Source organism: Bos indicus, chromosome 2 (genome assembly GCF_029378745.1).
Source record: "Bos indicus isolate NIAB-ARS_2022 breed Sahiwal x Tharparkar chromosome 2, NIAB-ARS_B.indTharparkar_mat_pri_1.0, whole genome shotgun sequence".
Taxonomy (NCBI): domain Eukaryota; kingdom Metazoa; phylum Chordata; class Mammalia; order Artiodactyla; family Bovidae; genus Bos; species Bos indicus.
This window is the reverse complement of record NC_091761.1, coordinates 102,952,355-102,970,440: the sequence shown is the minus strand read 5'-3', so window position 1 is coordinate 102,970,440 and position 18,086 is coordinate 102,952,355. Positions and strand designations below refer to the sequence as shown.

The 18,086-nt window shown below is 37.0% G+C and overlaps 1 protein-coding gene across 1 annotated transcript in view; it reads left to right on the top strand.

Annotated features, from left to right (window-relative positions):
* The window catches only part of ABCA12 (ATP binding cassette subfamily A member 12), a 198,224-nt gene extending 181,620 nt beyond the window's left edge, over positions 1 to 16,604 (top strand). Inside the window, exons 45-53 of the mRNA XM_070771765.1 lie at positions 1,333 to 1,537; positions 2,676 to 2,785; positions 3,327 to 3,468; positions 4,666 to 4,800; positions 6,807 to 6,910; positions 8,256 to 8,348; positions 9,667 to 9,772; positions 13,722 to 13,859; positions 15,388 to 16,604. Coding sequence (XP_070627866.1) covers positions 1,333 to 1,537; positions 2,676 to 2,785; positions 3,327 to 3,468; positions 4,666 to 4,800; positions 6,807 to 6,910; positions 8,256 to 8,348; positions 9,667 to 9,772; positions 13,722 to 13,859; positions 15,388 to 15,489 — 1,135 coding nt within the window. The 3' untranslated portion in view covers positions 15,490 to 16,604. The remainder of the gene's footprint in view (positions 1 to 1,332; positions 1,538 to 2,675; positions 2,786 to 3,326; positions 3,469 to 4,665; positions 4,801 to 6,806; positions 6,911 to 8,255; positions 8,349 to 9,666; positions 9,773 to 13,721; positions 13,860 to 15,387) is intronic.
* Positions 16,605 to 18,086: the final 1,482 nt, after the last annotated feature.

The following is an 18,086-nucleotide window of genomic DNA, read 5'->3' as shown; positions in this document are numbered from 1 at the left end:
TTAAGTGAGAAATGCGAGGTTCAGAGCTACATATGAAGTATATTACCATTTAAGTTTTAAAAAGGAAATATATTTTTATGCATATATATGCATAAACTATTTCTAATTATGAATGCTTCTGCTAAAAAACTGTATGTATTTGAAGGAGACTTTTCCCTAAATATTCTTTAGTACCATTTTAATTTTAATAAATGAAGTGCATGTATTACTTATTGGAAATTAAGATTTAAATTAATAAAAGGGAAGACAAGAACAAAGATTGAAAAATTGGGGGCATATTTGAGAAATAAGTAATAAAATTTGATTAGAGCATAGACTAAATATAATGAAAGAGTAGGAGCTGAAGCATGGGGTTGAAAAATTATGGAGTATACTGATAGCTTGGTTAAAGAGTGATAGCTTGGACTTTACTCGATAAACTAATATTAACAGTAGCACATTGAAGGTTTTTTAACAGAGACCAACAGGATCAAATGGTGCTTTAGGAGCTGTGATTTTGTGGAGGTAGTGCAGATTGGAAGGAAAGATTCAGAGACAATGGAGCAGTTTGAGGTACCTGGATAAACCTAAGTGAGAAAAAAAATGGAAGCCTGTGATGGTAACAGAAACAGAAAATGATAAATAACTGGCTGTTTTTAAGATATTTCCAGTCTTAGGATGCTGACTGCATGAGTGGATTTTAGAATGGGGAAGATTCAAAGAAAATATCACAATTGGAATCTCTAGGGATGTCATTAAAAGAAACAGGGACATTGAGAGAAGACCTAAATTGATTTGTTGGTTTGTTTTTTTTCAGTATTCAGTAGACAAGATACTGAAGTGGGTTTGAGATTTCTTAGAGTTTTCAGGACTGATAACCTTAGTATATTGGCTAGGTCCTAGGTAAGACATTCATAGTAAAAAAAAAAAAAAAAAGACTATAGAATAACATTCATATTATTGATGACCAAAGAATAAATAGGACAAATTAAAAAAAATGATGATCATTGATCATGGTCTTGTAGGTGTTGAGTCCTACTAGTGACTCTGGTCTCTGTTAGGAGTAACTTTCAAACCCAAACTAAAGTTCCTTGTTACTGGAATTAAGATTCTGACTTGTAATAGGGAATCTGTAAGTATTTAAGTCATTGAAAGCAAAAACTGTTTCTCAAATATTGTAACAAATATTATAAAGAACACCCATGCTAATTTTTAAGTTATTTAGCAAAATGCATGAAAAATATAAAACAAACTTGGCACACTTTGGTGAAGTGAGAACTTTTAAAAAGATGTCAAAACTGAGTGGTGTCATTTCAAAATTATTGATGCAAAATCATTGGGTTCATTTTTTAGACTCTTCTTTAGAAAATTTAGCTCTTCATCTGTTATTGAGACAATAGATGAAGATGAAGATGTGCAGGCTGAAAGATTTCGAGTTGAGAAAGGTGCAAATGATTATGACCTAGTCCAACTCCATCGTCTCACAAAGACTTACCAACTTATCCACAAAAAGATTATAGCTGTAAACAACATCAGCATTGGGATTCCTGCTGGGGAGGTAAGAAACAATGTTCTGTTTCTAAGTCTACTTTATATGGAGGAGGAAATGGCAACCCACTCCAGTATTCTTGCCTGGAAAATTCCATGGACAGAGGAGCCTGGCAGGCTACAGTCCGTGGGGGTCGCAAAAGAGTTGGATATTACTGAGCATGCAGGCATGCATGCATCCTTTATGTTGACATGGTAAGTGACAAAAATTTTATCTTTCCTTAATTTTTTCTAGAAATATGAAGCCAGCCTTTAAATATTTTGATGGATTCTATATATATAATTTGCATGTGTCTATGTGTTACTTATCCTGTAACCCTCCCCTCTTGGCAGGGAAGACTCACCATATCCTGATCCCCTTCCCAAGTTACTATCCTTCTTGAGTGGACTTTCAGTCAAGAAGTCTGTTCAGGGAGCTCTTTTCAACTCTTAGTTTTTAGGCTTCTTGGAGAAGGAAATGGCAACCCACTCCAGTGTTCTTGCCTGGAAAATCCCAGGGATGGCAGAGCCTGGTGGGCTGCCGTCTCTGAGGTCGCACAGAGTCGGACATGACTGAAGCGAGTTAGCAGCAGCAGCAGCAAAGACAGAATATAGAAATCAGTTGTCAGAACTGAGGTCCTAAATTGCATTCATATTCATATTATTGCTGTTTTCATAGAAGCAGTAGTTAAGACAGCTTTGAAAGCAGAAAGAGAATGTGGGTCTTTCCTTTTTTGCTGAGGCGGGCTGCAAACTAAACGCATCAAATTTATTCAATTGGATAAAGAGATTATTGCTTCAGTTGCTTATTTAGTAAAGTTGTGATTTTGTGTGAATAATTTAAATTTATAAATACAATCACTTTGTCAGGTTAGCATATCTGCCTTATTGGATATTCTATCATGTCACACAGAGGCGTGCTAGAGTATAATATGTAAAAACAAGTCCTAGGTATATACACAAATATTCAGATGGTTAAAGGAAAAAAAGATACCTAAGTACCCATTTGTTTTAAAAGTGAAAGCTTTATCCAATCAATGCCAGCAAAGCACTGCAATAGTCAGTGCTTTGATAATTTATTTCACGCAAGGAAAGGAAGAAAAGAGATATAATAGAAACTTGTCTTTGGTTTGAATTAGTTTACATTTTTTTTTTCTCCCTCAAACCAGTGCTTTGGACTTCTTGGGGTGAACGGAGCAGGAAAAACCACTATCTTCAAGATGCTGACAGGAGACATAATTCCTACAAGTGGAAACATTCTGATCAGAAATAAGACTGGGTATGAAAAACAAGTGCTTCAAATTACCAAACACAACATAATTAAATGAGAAAGATAATTAAAGTGAACTTTTGATGTTATTTTGTGGTTATATTATTAAATCCTTAGGAGAAAACCAGCTACTCAAGTGAGTGGAAATTTTTAAATTTTTCAGTGTGATTATGATGGTGGGATCATTTTATATCTTTTTACCAGACTCACCAATCACCACAACCCAAACAGAACTACCCTCTCAACATCTGAAGGGCTTCCCAGGTGGTGCTAGTGGTAAAGAACCCACCTGCCAAAGCAGATAGATTTAAAAGGTGTGGATTCGATCCCTGGGTTGGAAAGATCCCCTGGAGGAGGGCACAGCAAGCCACTCCAGTATTCTTGCCTGGAACATCCCATGGACAGAGGAGTCTGGCAGGCTGTAGTCCATAGAGTTGCACGAAGTCAGACACAACTGAAGTGACTTAGCATGCAAACACACCCAGCATCTGAGGGCTAGGAGGGAAATGTCTTTAGAAAGTCATTCATGTTTTTGACGCTTTTTCTTCAGGTCTCTGGCTCACGTTAACTCTCACAGCTCATTAATTGGCTACTGTCCTCAGGAAGATGCTTTGGATGACCTGGTAACCATAGAAGAACATTTATATTTCTATGCTAGAGTACATGGAATTCCAGAAAAAGATATTAAAGAAGTGAGTATAAGCGTGAAGAACTAGTTTATTTGAAAACCATTTTTGCTTATGCTTCCCACCTACCCACACTCAAGACCAAGCTGACATCTGGAAAACTATGACAATTTTCTCTTGACAGTGATAATGGAAGCAGTATTAGCTTGATTGTATGTATATCATAAACACACCTATGAACTCAGCTTTAGAAACATCTTGGCCCGTATTTGTTCCATTATCTTTTAAAAACTGTCGAATAAAGAATGAGATTTGCCTTAGGCTCTGGATTGAGCCCTGGTTGGTGATGCCTATATATCTTTTAGTGTTCAGATAACTATTGAAACATGGAATTACCTACAAAATGGGCTTCCCAAGTGACTCATGGTAAAGAATTTGCCTGGAGATGTGGGTTAGATCCCTGGGTTGGGAAGATCCCCTGGAGGATGGAATGGCAACTGAGTCCCATATTCTTTCCTGGAGAATCTCATGGACAGAGGAGCCTGGTGGGTCCATAGGGTGTCAGAGAGTTGGACACAACTGAGTAGTTGACTGGGCATGTACAAAATGCCCAAGGAAAATAGAATAGATTCCAATTTGGTTTTTGAGATGTGCTTTTATACCTCACTACAATTATTTACCTTTTTAATGGAAAGACTAATCTTTTGGACAGTTTTCTCTATTTTTGCAACCCTCGGGGAATTCTTAAATCCTCCTAGGATTCCACGATTTGCCAGAGCTATTTAACTACTGAAATAGCCACAAGAACCCAAGATTCCTAAGTTAATACACTACAGTTTTGATACTGGGTCATTTTTAAATAGACCTAAAGCCTTTGTGACAGCTCATCCCACAGTAAGAAAAAAGATGAAACAGTGATGACAATCAATAAGAAACCTGCCTTGTAAAGGGATGAATTCTGTTTTAGCCCTTTGAAGCTTAAAAGTAAATCCTGTGTCAATACAGCAGAAAGAACCATTGTAAACACATACACACTTACATGCACATGTATTAGGGGGACAAGAAATCGTATTTATGAATGGGCCTCCACGGAATTGCGTTTATCTTTAAATGAATGATTCATCTTTAAGTGTACCTTTAAAAATAAAACTAAAATATGTATTTCTTCATTATAAAACTCCTTTCACAAGTAGCTCTTTTTCCATTTAATGCTTTAAGGGTTTTGGCGAGGGAAAATCAACAAGTCCTTTTTTCCACCTGCAGACTGTTCAAAAACTCCTTGGGAGACTTCACCTGATGCCCTACAGGGACAAAGTTACCTCTATGTGTAGTTACGGCACAAAAAGAAAATTGTCAACTGCACTGGCCTTGATAGGGAAACCTTCCATTCTGTTGCTGGTAAGAGAATCATTGTGAAAAAGGCTACTGCCCAATTAGAATCACATATCCAATTGTGTATAACATTTCATTATCATTATTGCAATAAGCATTTACTGAGGTCTCATTAGGGGCTTTCCTGGTAGCTCAGCTGGTAAAGAATCCGCCTACAATGCAGGAGACCTCCACTTGATTCCTGGGTTGGGTATCACTATGTGCTGGTTCTTGTGTAAAGCACTTCACGTATACTGTCTCATTAAGGAAATTTATACCAGGTAATTTGTTGCCATAATAATATGCCCTCAAAAATATTTTTTGTCTGAAGCTATGGCTCAGGTAATTTAAGAGGAAACATGGGAATAGGAAGTAGCTGAAACAAATTCAGGATATTCAGATGAGTAAGTAAAACTATGACAGAATTTGATTCCCAGTTATTGAAGGAATCAGTTCTATTGGTAACTGATCAGGTGAATTAACACATTTTCCAACTTCCAACACATTGTCCTAAAATGTTATCTCCTTGTTGCTTAAAAACATGAGTTACCTAGCTTGAGATGCAGTCTTGAAAATATGCCATTCTATTTTATCTGAATTTTTTGAAAGCAAGAAATACATGTCATGTTAATATTTTGATTAAAAGCTGAAAAATTAAATTGATCACCTGGAAATATAAGTTACCTTAGGGGTGACATAGCATTCTGTTCCCCAAGCCAAACCTTGTGAAAAGTGTTTATTTCAGAGAAATAAGCTGCCCTTATTTTGGAAGATCCCCTTCATTCAAGGACTTCCAAAACTTCAAAAGAGGCCTAACTATGCAATAAAATCACCAGTTATAAATCATCACATTATTTCAGGGATTAAATAATATAGAATATCAAATCATTTAAACTGCCCAGATAGAGTAATGCATAAGCCCTCTCTGTATAATACCGGAAGCATATAATGCATTATGTTTCTGCCAATTGACACTCATAATGGAATTCTATTGTATAAGTGTCCCTTAAATTTAAGAAAACAATCCTTAGGCACCCCTATGAGATAATAGATGTAAAGTACTTTAAAATGTTAAAAAGCTCTATGCAAATGTTACGCATTAATAAGCTGAATTGAAATCAGGCCACGAGAGAAAGATACTATATATTTTTTTTATATATACTTACTATATATGCCATTGTCTTCAAAAATAGGAACAGTGACAATATAATCTTTACTGTTTCCCCAAACTAATACTTATTTCTTTCTTTAAATTCCAATTTAACCCCTTGCTATAAAAATAAGCCTCTGCTGATCCTATCTGCATACTTTCCATTTCAGACATATATTTTTAATTTTTACTTAATCTTGACCTACAGTTTGATTTTTTAATCTTCTGTCAGGATCTATTATTGCTTGTTTAGTTCTCCATTGCTACATTTCTAATTTTATGCCTGAATAATTTTTCAAAATGTCATTTACTTTAAAATGTAATTTATATCTTTCTATTTGGCATTTTCTGCAAATCTTACTTTTATTTCCCCAAGGAGTATTAAATTTCAATTAATAACATAAAACTGAAAATGCACCTCAATAATATTAACAAAAAAAATGCATTCTTAGCAGCAGCAGCAGCAGTGCTTCACATGGCATATTATCTATCACTTACAGGCACAATTCTACCATCAGGAGCAAGGCAGCAATCTTGTTGATGTAGCTTCAGATATATATGTGAGGATATAGTATTAAATATCAAAACTCTGGCTTTGTCAGTAATTGAAGCAGATTTTTTTCCAAAGAAATATAAGAGACATGTGTAAAGTAGCAGAGTGTCAACTTCACTGAGACTGTTTAAAACAGATTGACAATTTAAAATGATTAATTTTGAGCTTTTTGACAGCAGCAGAAAGAAGCCTGTTAAGTATAAAATAAGTTAGTCACAGGACCTCGAAAAGTGATTTCTGTTCTAGGCAAGTGAGATGCAATGATTCATGTAAAGAACCTCATCAAAATTTAATTAATTTGATAAATTCTTCTTGTAACTTTCTATTAAGGATGAGCCAAGCTCTGGGATGGATCCTAAGTCAAAACGGCATCTCTGGAAGATCATTTCAGAAGAAGTCCAGAATAAATGTTCTGTCATCCTCACTTCTCACAGGTAAATTGGGTGTGGAACTTTAGAGTCAGATGACAGATAAGAGGAAGTAATCCTGTGTAACATATACTGAGAGTGAATTCCACAATTGGATTAAAGTATTTTATGTTCATAGTCAAAAGAGGAAGTCAAGAGGATTTTCTGGTGAGATCCCAGCTCTTGTGGGGGGATACGGCCTAGCAATCCATTAAAAAATAAAATTTCCATAACTTTTGACCCTCTTAACTCAATCATTCCTCTCTATTGCCCTATCACATAAAATTTAGCATGTTTTGGCTTAGTTTGCAAGGCCTTTTATTATCCAACCTCATCTAACTTTCCTATCAATCAATCTGAGTGGTTCCACATACACTCCCTGCCCTTTCCTATCACCATGCCCTGTCTTTGCTGTGCCTTCTACTAGAGTTGGTCTTTACACAAAATCTTTCCAAATTCTAATCTTACTAATCCTTTCAGAACTAGTCCACAAGCCTCCTCCATAAAGTAGACCCTGCCAATCAACTAAGTAAAAAAGCTACTAAAGCTTTTTGTCTGTGCCTTTCTTATAAGATTGGCCTTGTATTAAGTTTATCCTTTCATTATAAAGATCATATAGTAGAAAAAGAACTAGATATGTTTAGAACTGAGACTTATTTATATCCTATATACTAACCTTGCCCCCAAGCACAGTATATGTTCTGAAGCCAATCACTGATTTTCCATTAACTTTTGTGTTTAAGTGGACAGGGTGATACCTAAGATCTCAAGATGATACCTAAGATCTCCTCCAGTATCATAGTCCATGAAGTCAGAATTATATAATCAAGTACAGGTTAACTGGTTATAAATACAAAAACATAAAAGCCAACTGAGGGACTTCCCTGGTGGCCCAGTGGTTAAGACTCTGTGCTTCCATTGCAGGGGACACAGGTTCACTTTCTGGTCAGGGAACTAAGATCTTGCATGCTGTAGGGTGTGGCCAAAATAAATAAATAAATAAAAAGTCATCTGAATATTGAGTATAAGGCATAATGAAAACAACTTAGTATTATTTTGGAAATATTTCTTACAAAATGTAGGTCTTAAGTCAAAGCTTGAAAGAGCTTGAAAGAAATACTGTTTGATAGAGCAGCAATCCAGGTGAGGAAGATGTCCTCAAGTTTGAAAAGAAACAGTAATAAACCCTATGCAAAGACATTTACATTATATGTTAAAAGATTTTTTTGTTCTTCAAAGGAAAAGACAGTTTAAGGGACTCAAATATTCAAACAGTATTCCTAAGGTGCCGTAAAGAAAAGAGTTAAACTTATGCTTAGGAACTTAAGCCAATTTTCTGTGCCCAGAATGCTGACATGATTCTGTCTTTCAGCATGGAAGAATGTGAGGCTCTCTGTACAAGGTTGGCCATTATGGTGAATGGAAGGTTCCAATGTATTGGATCATTGCAGCACATTAAGAGCAGGTAAAGAACAAATGCATTGTTTAACACACGGTGTAGAGTAATCAATCTACCAGGGCTATACTTGCCTTCAAAGATTATCTCAGCAGCCTATCCTACAATGTGTAGTAAAACCGGAATGGAGAAGCTAACCATTGATTCACTTTGAAGTTAAATAATAGTACTGAGGATTGAATGTTTTTTAATTAATAACCCCCAAACCTAGAAGGCCTAAAAGCTAATAATAATGATAATATAATAATGATATGATTATTATTCCCCAACCAAAATACTCTCAAGAGTTAACTCTAACAAATTAGATCTTGACAAGTACATGAAGGCATTGATTTTTGTCTAGTATGTTCATTTGTCATTTGCATAGGCTTTCAGTAAGCTATTTAACATTTTTACTACATTTAAAACCTTTTAACCAAAAATACATTGGGGAGATGTACATAAATATCATACTATCAAATTAAAAATAAATTAATATATTTGCCAGAGTACATATGCATTTATACATATCCATGTTAATCTTCAAACACCATGACATTCCTTTATGTCTTTATCTGTACAACAGCTTGACTTTCTTATAAAACAAAGTTGATCAAGATACGAAAAAAGAATGAAAAAGAACTTATATGTTATTCTCAGAGAGTCTGCTGTGACTTGTTTACAAACACTACTCTGATGCAAAAGTATAAAGTATAAAAGTTAGCAGTTATATTGGTTTATTATTTATTTTTAAAACCCCAATGATTTTAATCTTTACAGTTGATACCAAATCTTCAATAACTTGCCTATCAAGACCTTCTTTGCTTTAAATTAGAAAGTGTTTAGCCCCAAAATTGACATCAATTCCTGGTGGCTTAGATGGTAGAGAATCTGCCTGCAGTGTAGAAGACCCAGGTTTGATCCCTGGGTTGGGAGGATCCCATGGAGAACAGAATGGCTACCCACTCTAGTATGCTTGCCTGGAGAATTCTATGGACAGAGGAACCTGATGGCCTACAGTCCATGGGGTCACAAAGAGTCAGACACAACTGAAGGACAGAAGACACACCAATTCATGAATGCCAAAGAAAGCCAAGACTTTATGTTTCATTTCTAATGCAGCTTTTGTCCAAAGGATCTGACTTTATATAGTGGTAGAAATAAAAAGTCATAGCAGTGCACTATTTCCAGTTTGCAACATGCCCTGAACTTTTTATTGCAAAGTGATACTCTTTGTATAGGAAAAGGGCCTATAATTGTAAGCTTGGGTCCTGTTTCATTAGCTAGAATTTCAGAAGAGCTATTTCAGCAAAACATAACTCATATTATGTTTTGCACTTCTTTCTAGGTTTGGGCGGGGATTTACTGTCAAGGTTCACGTGAAGAATGCCAGAGTGAGCATGGAGGCCCTCACAAGGTTCATGCAGCTGCACTTTCCAAAAACATACTTAAAAGTAAGTAAGAGATTGACTGGTTTTGATAGTTGTAATAGGGTAGTGGATGTTTGTCATTTTCAAGTTGACCATACCTTTATTATTCATCTTAATATATTTATTAGTTCAAGATGGTTAAGATATTCTGAAGCATACTTAGTATGAACAAATAAAATCTTCGAATTAAGTTATATATTTTTGTAGCTGCTTAAGAGTATCATAATCCTTTTACATACCATTATTTCTTCCTCACAAAGGCTTTATGACTGTATTGTATTAGTTTTCAGGTTGGATTCTATACTTAAGTAGTTTATTGGTTATATATGTTAGAGAAGTGAGGGATAACAGATACATATGACCAACGGCTTTCCTTCTTAGAAAAAAAAAAATTACAGAGTTCCTGTCTGTATGTCACAGCTAGAAGAGATTATCTCCTTTGCTTTCCTCATTTGAAAAATAAGCCCACAAAGTTTTGAGGAGAATTGCTTGGAAATCAAGTTCTCAATCACACACTACCTGAAATATGACTCAATTAATTTAATCTTACATATGTGTATTAACAGAATGGGCACACACAGATGTATACACATAAATCTCACATAATACACATTTAAATGCACTTGACAAAAAAGTTATCATTATATCATCTTTGATGTGCAGGTAATTTGTACAAGATGATTATAGCAAATAATTGTTTTAAAATTAAAATTAAAATCAGGTGTGGAATGATGAAAAGAAATTAGATTTGGACTAAGATCCAGCTCTACCTGTGTGATTCCAGCAAGAGATTTAAAGTCTCTAAGCCTCATATTCCTATTTTATCAATACTTTTGATATCTACTTCACAAGACTGGTGTGAGAACTAAATGATAAAATGTCCACAAAGATGCTTCATGAACTGTCAGGCACCATATTAACATAAAGTGATTCTGGAAAGCCAAATGGGGAGCGTTTTTAAAAACAATTCTTTTATCTGTACAAAATACTTTTGTCTCAACCTCTGAAACCTCAACTAAGTTTTCCAGGAAGAAATAGCTTTTACGATGCTTATCAAGGACCATTTTCTATCATCTAAATTAAAATCAAATTTAAAATCAAAGAATGCTTTATTTTTGCACAAATTGCATTGGTCATAGTGCCTTTTCTTTCAGTGAACTTGAGATTGTATTTGTCCTGGTCTGTTCCTCATGGGACTAGAGCTTACAAGACAAGTGCAGTGATGATAAAAGTTTGATGTCTTCCTATGTAGACCATTCTTTACAAGTGTATGATGGCTTCCAGATCTCTAAAAAGGGAGATAGCAAAACAATAATTTGAAAGTAAAAATAAGTAAGATGGCCTGACTGCAGAGACAGGTGTGATGTAAATACAAATCAATGAGAGGGGCTAGACAGTAAGCAAAGGTGTGAGAAGAGGGGTTTCTAGTAAGTAACAATCTTGATCTGACCCATATAGGTTACAGGGGTTGATTATGGAGTTAAAAAACACCCTGACCAAACTAGAATTTAGGAAAGATTATTCTAGATACTTTGTGCTGAAACATATGGGTGTATATGGTTTCTAGGCTTCTGAAGATGCTGTTGCAATAACTCAGATATGGAATGATAAACATCAAGTTAATAATATTGATGGTGCACATAGAGAGGAATGGTTACATTTGAGAGTTATTTTAAAGGAAAAAATAAATGGGACATGATAACTGATAAAATATTCAGAAAAGCAAGATGTTAAAGATACTCCAAGGAAATAAGAATAGAGTACTAAAGAAACTCCAGTACTTTGGCCACCTCATGCGAAGAGTTGATTCATTGGAAAAGACCCTGATGCTGGGAGGGATTGGGGGCAGGAGGAGAAGGGGACGACAGAGGATGAGATGTCTGGATGGCATCACTGACTCGATGGACATGAGTCTGAGTGAACTCCGGGAGTTGGTGATGGACAGGGAGGCCTGGCATGCTGTGATTCATGGGGTCGCAAAGAGTCAGACATGACTGAGCGACTGATCTGATCCGATCTGATGGACTAAATAAATTGAAAAGACTTTTAGAGTTAAGAAAGAATGTAGCATTATTTGAATGAGATTTCCCCTGGACAATGCTTTTGAAATCTGCCAACTTTAGCCAATATAAATTGAACAACTAATCCTTAGCCTTTTAGAACAATTCTAACTAAAACAAATTTTTAAAAGTTATCTCTGAAAAAGCTTATTGTACTTATTGTAATCTGACATCAGCAATGTCATTCCACAATATTTTTTCTAGGCAAGACTATAGTCACTTTCTAAGTACACATGAATGTAGAATGTTTTAGAATTTTTATTAGCTTTTTAATTTGTTTTCTCTCAGACATTCACAAAATTTATCTCTTCTTCGAAAGCTGTTAGTTTCCAAACATACATATTATTTTTCCAGTTGAGCTATTTCAAATCCTAAAAGATGATGCTGTGAAAGTGCTGCACTCAATATGACAGGAAATCTGGAATACTCAGTAGTGGTCACAGGACTGTAAAAGGTCAGTTTTCAGTCCCAACCCAAAGAAAGGCAATGCCAAAGAATGCTCAAACTACTGGACAATTGCACTCACCTCACATGCTAGCAAAATAATGCCCAAAATTCTCTGAGCTGGGCTTCAACAGTACATGAATCGTGAACTTCCAGATGTTCAATCTGGTTTTAGAAAAGGCAGAGGAACAAGAGATCAAATTGTCAACATCTGCTGCATCATCAAAAAAGCAATAGAGTTCCAGAAAAACATCTACTTTTGCTTCATTGACTATGCTAAAGCCTCTGACTGTGTGGATCACAACAAACTCTGGAAAATTCTGAAAGAGATGGGAATATCAGACCACCTGACCTGTCTCCTGAGAAATCTGTATGAATGTCAAGAAGCAACAGTTAGAACTGGACATGGAACAACAGACTGGTTCCAAATTGGGAAAGGATTACGTCAAGCCTGTATACTCTCACCCTGCTTATTTAACTTACATGCAGAGTACATCATGCAAAATGCCAGACTGGATGAAACACAAGCTGAAATCAAGATTGCCAGGAGAAATATCAATAATATTTGATATTTCACCTCAGATATGCAGATGACACCACCCTTATGGCAGAAAGCGAAGAATTAAAGAGCCTCTTGTTGAAAGTGAAAGAGGAGAGTGAAAAAGTTGGCTTAAAGCTCAACATTCAGAAAACTAACATCATGGCACCTGGTCCCATCACTTCATGGCAAATAGATGTGGAAACAGTGGCAGAATTTATTTTGGGGGGCTCCAAAATCACTGCAGATGGTAACAGCAGCCATGAAATTAAAAGGGCTTGCTCCTTGGAAGAAAAGCTATGAACAAGCTAGACGGCATATTAAAAAGCAAAGACATTACTTTGCCAACAAAGGTTCGTCTAGTCAAGACTATGGTTTTTCTAGTAGTCATGTATGGATGTGAAAGTTGGACTCTAAAGAAAGCTGAGCACCAAAGAATTGATGCTTTTGAACTGTGGTGTTGGAGAAGACTCTTGAGAGTCCCTTGGACTGCAAGGAGATCCAAATAGTCCATCCTAAAGGAAATCAGTCCTGAATATTTATTGGAAGGACTGATGCTGAGGCTGAAACTCCAATACGTTGGCCACCTGATGCGAAGAGCTGACTCATTTGAAAAAACCCTGATGCTGGGAAAGACTGAGGGCAGGAGGAGAAGGGAACGACAGAGGATGAGATGGCTGGATGGCATCACTGACTCGATGGACGTGAGTCTGAGTGAACTCTGGGAGTTGGTGATAGACAGGGAGGCCTGGCGTACTGCAGTCCATGGGGTTGCAAAGAGTCGGACATGACTGAGCGACTGAACTGAACTGATCATTTCCAGAGGAATGAATTTCAGTGTGTTTCTTAGCTCTTTGTCAAGTTATGTCTAGTCTACTCAGTATTATCTGACATTGAGGAATAATTTTTTTTCCCCCTTTGGTTCCCACAGGATCAGCACCTCAGCATGTTAGAATATCATGTGCCAGTCACTGCAGGAGGAGTAGCAAATATTTTTGATCTGCTGGAGGCCAACAAGACTGCTTTAAATATCACAAATTTCTTAGTGAGTCAGACTACTCTGGAAGAGGTAAGCTGGATACCATGGACCATGTACACAGTGTCACATTAATACATTCTGATTATTTATTAAAAAAAAATTAATTGTACATAATTACTTCTTTTTAATGACCTTCAATTTATTTTTAATTGAAGCAATATCTAATCTTACACCTGAAAAACTTAGCTTAATTTATTTATAAGTGCATTTTGGAATGTTATTAAAAAAATATGAAGAGTTAACTAATTTTAATGGAGAGAAAAATTTTTTTCCTTCTCTAAGACATCTGTACCCATCGTTTGTCTGTATATGTAAAACAACAATTATTTTCATCTATAAAACAAATAGCTGTTAACACTTTCCTTCCTTTCTCCTTGGAATGTTTCTTAAATAACATTTCTATTGATTGGCTTCCTAGATTAGGGGAGGATGGGGTTATCTAGTGAGATTTAGATCTGCTAGATTCAGGCAACCAAAATGGTAAATGCAGGATTCTTTTGTTTCATTCAAATCATCTGTCTTAGTTACATTTATATACAGTAACTGGAGGCTTCATGGAGCATCCTCCTCCACCTTTGCACTGTTTTAGTTCTATACAGTTCAACTGACCTGACATACAGAGCATCAGATTGTACCTGTCACTGGAGAGGGCCTGAAAGGGAAGCTAAAGTGGCCTCCAAATCTTGCTGCGTCTTACAGAGAGTTTTATTTATGGAGAGTTAAGGCAGTTATGGCTTTGCCAACACAGACTTATCCTTGGACTTGTAACCAATTCCCAGTATCATGTCTCTCAATATTTTCTGGATGAATCTATGACTAATCTATGACTAATAGAATTAATGATTTTAAACAAAGTCATAAAGGTCTGCCTGTTAAATAGCAAGCATAAGAAACATACTGTGACATTTGTATACAAATTTTATTTCCATGTATTAACTCTTAAAACTAGTGAAATTTCTCTCAACATCATCATGGAAACAATTGATAGGAGCTTGGATTGGGCTCCTTATTTATACTTGAAAGATACTGATGCAGATCAAATAGATGCAAATATGTGGCTATAGGTATTCAATTATAGCTTTGGATTTTATCATTTATTATGATTATAAATGTAGTTATAGGTACTGTTTTCAAACCCCAGTTAAATTTCAGTACCTAAAGGAAGGATTCCTAATGAGAGTTTGTGTGTATATTTGGGTGTGCCCCTATGAAATCTGGGGCTTCCCAAGTGGCACTAGTGGTAAAGAACCCGCCTGCCAGTGCAGGAGTCGTAAGAGACACCACCAGTTTGATCCCTGGATCAGGAGAACCCCCTGGAGGAGGAAATGACAATTCTCTCCAGTATTCTTGCCTGGAAAACTCCATGAACAGAGGAGCCTGGTGGGCTACAGTCCATGGAGTCACAAAGAGTTGGACACAACCGAAGCAACTTAGCAGTATGAAATCTAATTTTCTTTTTCTTTGCTCTCCCATTGTGCACACACCACACATATGCACACCCCTTATTTCTCCCTTTGGTTTACAAGTGCTAATGGCTTCATTTCCCTTGAAAAATCAGGTTTTCATCAACTTTGCCAAAGACCAAAAGTGCTATGAAACTGCCGACACCAGCAGCCAAGGATCCACCGTAAGCACTGACTCCCAAGACGACCAGCTGTAGGCTCAGTACCTCCAGCAAAACCAGTCTCAGCAAGTGGCCCATGACTTCATTTTGGGGAAGAGGCACAGAAGATACAAATTCCTCAAAATATTTAATCTTAAAGTATTACACCGTATTAGAAAGTTGCAACTGTGTAAGACTAGCCAGTAATTATAAACGGAAAGTTTTCTTTCTAAGGTCAGTGAATGTTTTTGCTACTGAATTGAATTCCTATCTGCTTAACACTGTGAGCATGCTAGTGTGTAAGTTGCTGAATCTTATGCAAAGGTGAAACCGCTGAAGATGAATGTCTTAATTTATTACTTTCAATAAAATGACAGCTTAAAAGGCATTGTTATGAGTAGTTGAAAAGTAAGAGTGGAGAAGAAAAGTAAGGTAGCTTGGAGAAGGTAGAATTGGGAAAGCATACAAAATAATTTATTTTCAGAAAATAACAGGATGGATATCATCATGAATACATGAATCTGTTGTGAGGTCTAAAGTGCCAAGGGCCAGATTAATTAACCTTGGCAGTAAGGAGTGGGCACAATGTCTAGAGTGTGTGTGTGTGTTATTTTCAGTACCTGTAAATAGATGGAGACTTTACTGAACCCCCCAAAATGCCTTTCTGCAAGAATGTTATAGAAGGGCAGTTTACCCTGGTGGTAAACAGACTACAATGTATTTCTGCACTGCCTTGCCAATAGTAAGGCTCAGGGCAGAGCAAGAAGCTACTTGCTCTTCAGGGGAAATGGATGTGTCAGCTGGGTGGATAAAGTCCTGAAAGACAATAGAGAATTCACATGCTGCTGGCAGGCAACATTTTCAAAACTCTTCTAGAAAGCTTCATATTCTGGGTCTTTCTGTAGGAAGCATTCCTGGGGAGGGAAAATGAATATGAAGATAATTTTCAGTTAATTACCCAGCTGACCCAGAATCATATATATGGCCACAGAATAGACTTTGTAATAATGCCAAACTATGTGGCCCCCGGGGAAGGTGCTCTCTATTATGTGTGTGGGGGCGGGGTGTGTGTGTGTGTTTGTGTGTGTGTCTATTTGTCTGTATGAATTGTCAGCTTTAGTGCAACTGTTTCTGTTTTGAAAGTCAATAAAGTCAACATTTAGTAAAAATAATTCATGAAGTCATTTATTTGTTAGAGAAGAGCCAGAAACTTAAAACTTGGAGTCATATGGATGGCAGTGTCCCATGGGACCTAGCTACCACTTACTTCTCCACCTTCATCAGTTTCTTTCTCCTCTTCCTCTTTAGGGTGTAGCCACACTGCCCTCTCTGGTTTTTCCAATACACCAAACTCCTTCCTCTCCCCACACTTCTGTGTGTATTTTAGTATGTCCCCCTGCTTGAAGTGCCCTTCCACCACAATTTGTGCCTAGCTAATGCACTTCAGAAATGCTGTTCTTTCTCAGGGAAACTCCTTTCCCTAATTTTTCAGTTTAACTCCCCAGTCCTAAAACTGTATTCTGTTGTACTTCCTAACTTTCTTTTGACTACGCTAAAGGCTTTGACTGTGTGGATCACAACAAACTGTGGGAAATTGTTAAAGAGAGATGAGACTACCAGATCACCTTACCTGCTGCTTGAGAAACCTATATGCAGGTCAAGAAGCAACAGAGCCAGACATGGAACAATGGATTCGTTCCAAACTGGGAAAGAAGTACATCAAGGCTATATATTGTCACCCTGCTTATTTAATTTCCATGCAGAGTATATCATGTGAAGTGCCAGACTGAATGAATCACAAGCTGGAATCAGGATTGCCAGAAGACATAGCAATAATTCAAATATGCAGATAATACCACCCTAATGGCAGAAAGCTAACAGGAACTAAAGAGCCTCTTGAGGAAAGTAAAAGAGTAGAGTGAAAAAGCTGGCTTCAAACTCAACGTTCAAAAAACCAAGATCATGGGATCTGGTCCCATCAGTTCAGTTCAGTCACTCAGTTGTGTCTGACTCTTTGCGACCCCATGAATCGCAGCAAGCCAGGCCTCCCTGTCCATCACCAACACCTGGAGTTCACTCAAACTCATGTGCATCGAGTCGCTGATGCCATCCAGCCATCTCATCCTCTGTCGTCCCCTTTTCCTCCTGCCCCCAATCCCTCCCAGCATCAGAGTCTTTTCCAGTGAGTCAACTCTTCGCATGAGGTGGCCAAAGACTGGAGTTTCAGCTTTAGCATCGTCCCATCACTTAAATGGCAAATAATTGGGGGGGGGGGGCGCGCAAATGAAACAGTGGCAGATTTCATTTTCCTGGACTCCAAAAATCACTGTGGATGGTGACTGCAGTCATGAAGTTAAAAGACACTTGCTCCTTGGAAGAAAAGCTATGACAAACCTAGACAGCATATTAAAAAGCAGAGATATCACTTTGCTGACAAAGGTCTGTATAGTTAAAGCTATGGTTTTTCCATTAGTCATGTACAGATGTGAGCATTGGACCAAAAAGAAGGCTGAACGCCAAAGAATTGATTCTTTTGAATTGTGGTGTTGGAAAAGACTCTTGAGAGTCCCTTGGACTGCAAGGAGATCAAACCAGCCCATTCTAAAGGAAATCAACCCTGAATACTCGTTGAAAGGACTGATGCAAAAGATGAA